General features: G+C 58.2%; 1 protein-coding gene across 5 annotated transcripts in view; it reads right to left on the reverse strand.

Annotated features, from left to right (window-relative positions):
• Positions 1–5,304, reverse strand: part of RAP1GAP (RAP1 GTPase activating protein) — a 49,144-nt gene extending 43,840 nt beyond the window's left edge. For 2 of the 5 annotated variants that reach the window (XM_058676440.1, XM_058676418.1), the window contains exons 1-2: positions 5,230–5,299; positions 3,838–3,873 (exon numbers count right to left, since the gene is read on the reverse strand). In XM_058676440.1, the coding sequence (XP_058532423.1) occupies positions 3,838–3,873; positions 5,230–5,273 (80 nt within the window). In that variant the 5' untranslated portion in view covers positions 5,274–5,299. Of the gene's footprint in view, positions 1–3,837; positions 3,874–5,229 lie in introns of all 5 variants that reach the window. The other 3 variants (XM_058676425.1, XM_058676415.1, XM_058676433.1) reach the window with 3 other exon arrangements.
• Positions 5,305–6,000: the final 696 nt, after the last annotated feature.

Raw genomic sequence — 6,000 nt, forward strand, 5'->3', positions numbered from 1 at the left:
ACGTGCAAGGTGCTTTGGAACACAGCCCATCCTACAGCCATCCTGGTTCTTGTTGGCACGTGGCTGCTCTAGAACTGACTATGACCATCGGAATCTCTTTCTTGTCTGTTTACTTATAGGCGGTCTCCTCCACCCCCCATTTCACAGATGAGGAAAGGGAGGATCTGAGAGGCAAAGTCCAGGCCAAATCAAGCTTTCTGAGGACAGAGCCCGGGCCTTCCTCATCTTTCACTGAACCTGCGGCACCTGGAATCAGGCGTGGCACACCAGAGACGCTTAGCGCTTCCTTGTGGCTGAGTGAAGAGGTGACCACAGCTCCACCGAGCCCTAGCTCAACTGAAGGCTCCATCTCTCATGGAAGTGGCTGGGGACTTGAGTTGGGGACCAGCATCCATGCCCTGGTCTCATGGGACTTCCTAGCCCCAACTAGGTCAGGGGGTTGAAGTTGGTGCTGCTGGCTTGGCATTTGCCACGGGTGGTCCCTGCCCATTGGGATGGCAGCAGGTGTGGACTCAGGAAGCAGCTGTGGGCTGGATCCCCTGGCCAGTGCTCTGCCAGCTGCCCTAGGGGTTCTGCCCAACATATGCATAATAGATGAGGGGCCCAGCGGGCCCTGGCTGCCTGGCATTTCAGAGGCATTAATGAGGCCACCCTCGTGCTTCCTGCAGCAGCACACAGGTTCCCAGCACCCCTGGATCCAGGATGGCTGAGGGACACAATCTGGGGACAGGGACCCTGCCCAAGTCCATCATGGAGCACAAACAGCAGCCAGGAGAGGAAGGGCCAAAGCGTGGGCTCGGCTGCTGGTCATCTGGGCTCCTCATTCACTGACGGCATGCCACTTCTCTCTGTGAGTCCCAGTTTCCTCATCTGTAAAATGGGAGTAATTGTCATCCAGACAGTGTAAAGCTGCCATCAGGGTAGACTGTGGTAATTCAGGCAGAGTGCTTGGCCTAGGGCTGCGACACAGGAGGGACTTCATGCCGGGGGCAAGTGGCTCTTTCAGGACATAAGAGAGACATAGGAGGCTGGACTGGCTCTGTTTGGGGGTATGTAAGTCCGCTCCATTTGCCTCCTGGCTGCAGAACCAAGACCCATTTCTGCAGCTTTACCATCTCTGACCAAGGTCCCTGCCTTAACAGCCTTGGCCTTGGTGTCTGTGAAGCTCACGAGTAAGCCTCACGTCCGCCACAGAGAAAGGCCCAGCCAGCCACAGCACTTGGTGCCCTCTGCACTCTGCATTGCCACCCCCTGCCAATCCCAGGTGCCTGTGTTGCCAACAACCCATATCAGAGCTGGGTTCAAATCCTGCCTGCTCCTCCTCTGGCTCAGCTTCCTGCTAATGTGCCTGGGGAGGCAGTGGAGGGCAGCCACGTGCATTCATGAAGCATTTACTAGTGGCTGTGCTAGAACATGCAGGGATCAGAGACATGATGGGATAACAGCCTGGCCTTCAAGGGCCTCACAGTGGGAAGTGGGGATGAGCCAAGCGAGCTCCTTGCAGGCAACTTGCTGAAGCCGCTGGTCAGTAGTCACCTGTTGACCACGCAGCGGGGTCAGTGATAACAAGTGACCTGTTCAGGGTGACACAACTAGAAGGCAGCAGAGGCAGAATTCTAATCCAAGTCTATCAGACTCTGAGCTCCACGCTGTCCCCACGGGCCTGGGGACATCACTAACATGAATTCTAGGGCCTGGTGCGGTGGCCTAGCGGCTAAAGTCCTTTCCTTGAATGCACCAAGATCCCATATGGGCGACGGTTCATATCCCAGCGGCTCCGCTTCCATCCAGCTCCCTGCTTGTGGCCTGGAAAAGTATATCTGACTTTCCAATAAAAATAAATAAATCTTTAAAAAAATAACATGAATTCTATAGGAAATGGAGGAAAGATGGGTCATGGATCTGCAAGCACAGCACATGATGACAAAGGTGGATATGGCAGCAGGTGGATAGGGACAGGGGTGGTGGAGCACAGAGGGCGCTGACCTGGGCACCCTCCTCATGGCTGGAGATGCAGGGCATGAGTCCCAGCTGGGAAAGGGAGGTGGAGGCAGGCCCTGAGTGCCAGGAAGGCATGCAGAACCGCCAGAATGGCCTCTTGATTGAGCACAGCTAGGGCAAAGCAAGTGCCTCCTCGGGGCTGGGGAAGGAGGACCTAGGGCTGAGCACCACGGGCAGCTGTGCCAGCCGGGTAAGGCACTGGAGAGCAGTGCTCCAGAGGGAGGAGACCTGCCCAAAGTCATGTGACTGGTCAGCCCTGGGCCCTCATTGCTAACTGTTGTTGGCTCAGGGCTCCACCAACGGGGCCCTGCCAGTTTCTAAGCTGTCCCCTGGTGCAGCTGCACTCAGGCCCTCCCTGTGGCCTAGAGACAGAGCTAAACTCTGAGCTTTGCACAATCCAGCTCTGCTGCTGTGTGACTTTGGGTAAGTCCCTTGCCTCCTCTGGGCCTCACCATCCTCATCTGCACTTACGGGTTAACAGTTAGTCCCTAACTGAGACATGATCAAGATGACAGGAGATGATGCAGATCAAGTGCCTGGTGAGTGATGTCTCTACTGAAGGAAAGGACCGCATCCTCCTGGTCCTGCCTCATCCGCCCTCACTGTATGCGGCCCTGGGCCCACAGCACCCTGCACACGTGAGGAGTGCCGTCTCAGATAAGAGATAGTCAACAGTCCAACGCAATCACGTGACACTCCAACACAATCAGCGCGAGTAAGGCCTGGCCTTAAAGTCTGATGCAAACCGCTATGGTGCGGGGTGGGCGTGGAGAGGCCTGGTCTATCACAGGGCCTGGGTGCAGGTCCTGGCTCGCTCGCTCTGGTACTGACTCTAGCTTCTGGCGGATGTGCACCCTGGGAGACAGGCAGGTGTTGGCACAAGCAGTTGGATCAGGTCCTGACCACTCACGTGGGAGGCCTGGATTGAATTCCAAGCTTCTCACTTTGTCCTGGCCACAAACTATGGGAATCTGGGGAGTGAACCAGGAGATGGGAGATTTGCTGTCTCTTTGCATTTGAAATCAATGAAAAATCCAAATATCTCAAAAGATAGAAACATGTCCTCTTTTTCTAATGTGTAAATAACAAGACACCCATTTTCTTTGTTCATGAAGTCAACGCTGGATTGTTAAGTGTCAGCTTGTGGGATAGGTACAAACCAACTGGGCACAGCAGCGGGAAGACCAACCCATAGCGGGCGGAGACTGGCTTCAAGTTGCACATATAGCATCAAAGACAAATTAAAAGGCAGGCCCCGGAGCTCAGCCTGGGCACCCCACGTACTTCCTGTTCCAGTTGGGGCTTCCCAGGACGGCTGTGGGGCCAGGGTGCCAGATAGGAGTCCCCAGCAGCGGGGTGGCACCGCAGGGAGGCCCTCAGCAGGCCGGGAAGCAGAAGCCAGAGCTGCTGGGGGCTTTCCTGCCATAGGGGAAGTGGCAGCAGGGGCAGCCAGTTGACCCCTGGGGCTGTTGCTGCCAGGGAAGCAAGGAGAGTCCGGCTGCGGGGACGCTCACCGGGGTGAAACCACTTTTCTGTCAGTTCTGTCCGGTCAGGTTCTTTAAAAAGCAACTTTGCCCTCTATCAACAAGCATTTAATCCCATTTCACAGACGGGAAACCTGAGGTTCCTAGAGGCTACAGAATTGTTGAAAGCTATATAGGCAGTGGCACAGCAAAGCTGTGAACTTGATTTGTCGGACTCCATGGCTGAGTTCTCTCAAAAGAGCCCTTGGGAAGAACAAGTGCGACCTGGGAAAGGTCTGCCCAGCCCCCAACCTGTGGGCTGGGGGAGGTCCGGCCTGCCAACCGAGGCGCTCCGGGAGATCGCAGTACTCACCACACACTCCGGCGAGGGGAGAAGGACTTGTCCACCCTGAAACACAGCAAGGGGGCAGCAGATGAGGGCAACCTCTTCTCACAGCCTTACTCAGCCAGTGCACGTGCCCCTCCCCAGAACACCATCACTACCTGCCTTGGGCTGCAGGGCCCTAACATCTGATTAGGGACCCTTGGGCTGCTGTGAGGCCTAAGGAGCAAGGAAGACAGGCAGGACTGGAGGCAGTGGGGTGGGGGAACAGGGGCTGTGGGGTGTCGGTGGAAAGGGCTCAGCATGAGTGTTGCTGGGACAGGTGAGGCCGGACAATGACTCCAGCGGCTTGGATGAGGCCCAGTGTGGCCCAGTGTGGCCTGGCAGGCTCAGAGGGCTTGCAGGTGGCATGGAGGCAGTGCTGGCTCTGTGCAGGTCAAGGAGAACTATAAGAACAGCCAGGGCTCACCCTGTCGGCCCTAGACAACTGGGGGGGAACTGAACCAGCTTCCTGTCTATCTTGCCGTCCCTGGCCCCCAAGAGATAGGGGTGACCCTGGACTTTGTTTTCCCAGCTCCTACAGGGCCAGTTTCTGGGCTATGAGGTAGTGCTTACACCCACCGGCCTCTGAGGGCACCTTGGGGCTTGGGGTGAGCTGAGGGGACTCCGCCCTCCTGCTCACCTCCTGGGCCTGGGGGTTGGGCAGCTGTTGAGACAACAAACAACCTCTGGGTCCCAATGAAGGAACCCCCAGCTAAAGGGTGTCCTTCAGGGGCAGCTCAGGTGGAAAGTGAGGCCAGAGAGGCCAGGACATGTCCAAGGTCACCCACAGACCTAGCCCCACTCTTGGGCCTCAGTGCCAGCTGAGCCCAGCCCAGGCTCAACACTGACCGTGGGCAAGACCCCCCGGCAGGGCAGGCAAACAGGTCAGACACAACCCGCCTGGCACACATGAGCCCAAGCTCCTGGGGTGCCTGTGCTGGTCAGGAAACAGCACCTGGTGCCAGTCACAGAGCCCGTTCTACAGCCTGCCTTCCTTTTCACCAAATCTCCACCTTTGGCAAGAATCCCCCCATCCCATCTCTGCACTCCTTGCAGGAAGGTCAGATAGTGCCCCTAGGATTGCCCAGCCACCACTCCCACCAGCTGCCTAGAATCCCACGCGGTCTCAGTGGGGCAGCCCGGATGTCCCCTGTGCCCATGGTATCCCAGGGCCTGTTGATGGCTTCTAGGTTGCCTTACACACTTTTCCCACGCTCAAGCAGATTCATCAACCCCAAACCAGCCCAGCCTAAGGCGGCAGGGCACAAAGTTGCACGTACATGCACACGCGCACACATGTGCATGCACACGCAGCGCACGGAGACATGCGCGCACGCACACGCAGCGTAACGAGCCACACGCGCGCACCTGCGCACCTACCCTCCGTAAGCCCCGAAAGTGAAGCTGCGCTTCCGGCCGCTCATGGTGCCGCCGCTGCCGCCGCTGCTGTCACCAACGCGCGGCCGGAGCCAGCCGGGCCGCCCGCCCTGCCCCGCCCGGGTCACCTTGGCAACGCGGCCGCCCCGCCCCCGGCACAGCCCCGAGATTGTCCGCGCCCCCGCGGGCCGCCGTCCAGCTGCGGGGCAGCCTCGCAGAAAGGGCTGCTTGTTCGCGGCCCGCGGGGGCTTCGCTGGATTTTCCGAGCGGGGGCCTCGGTCAGGAGCGGGGCAGACACCCCCACCCTACGACCCTCAGTATAGGGGCAAGGCCTGACTTAGGGAACCGGCTGCAGATGGTTCTGGGGGGCCACACCCTCTTCTGTGTCCTAAGAGAGCCCACAATAGGCCCAGATGAGGATGTGGAAACCAGAATCTACACCCTGGGCAAGTCGGCCCCTCCCGGTACCTCGATATTTTTTCATCTGTGGAATAGGATGAAGTCCATCTGCCCTCCAGACCTTGTGATGGGCACCTAGTAATGCTGCTAATGCTCATACAGTCAGTGGGCACTGCCCACCCCGAAACAACCCTGATCTGCAGTAGAGGAGGGGCTAGCGCCTGCGCCCTGCACCAGGGAGACCCTCCAGCGCTTCGAGGTTCCCGTTAAGAGGAGCCTCCCGAGCAGGTGCAATGGGCGACCAGGGAGGAAGGCTGAGCACAGGCCCAGCGGGGGCGTGAGCAGCATGCACAGGACTCTCTAGAAGCCTTGCAG

Source organism: Ochotona princeps, chromosome 2, assembly GCF_030435755.1.
Source record: "Ochotona princeps isolate mOchPri1 chromosome 2, mOchPri1.hap1, whole genome shotgun sequence".
Classification (NCBI taxonomy): domain Eukaryota; kingdom Metazoa; phylum Chordata; class Mammalia; order Lagomorpha; family Ochotonidae; genus Ochotona; species Ochotona princeps.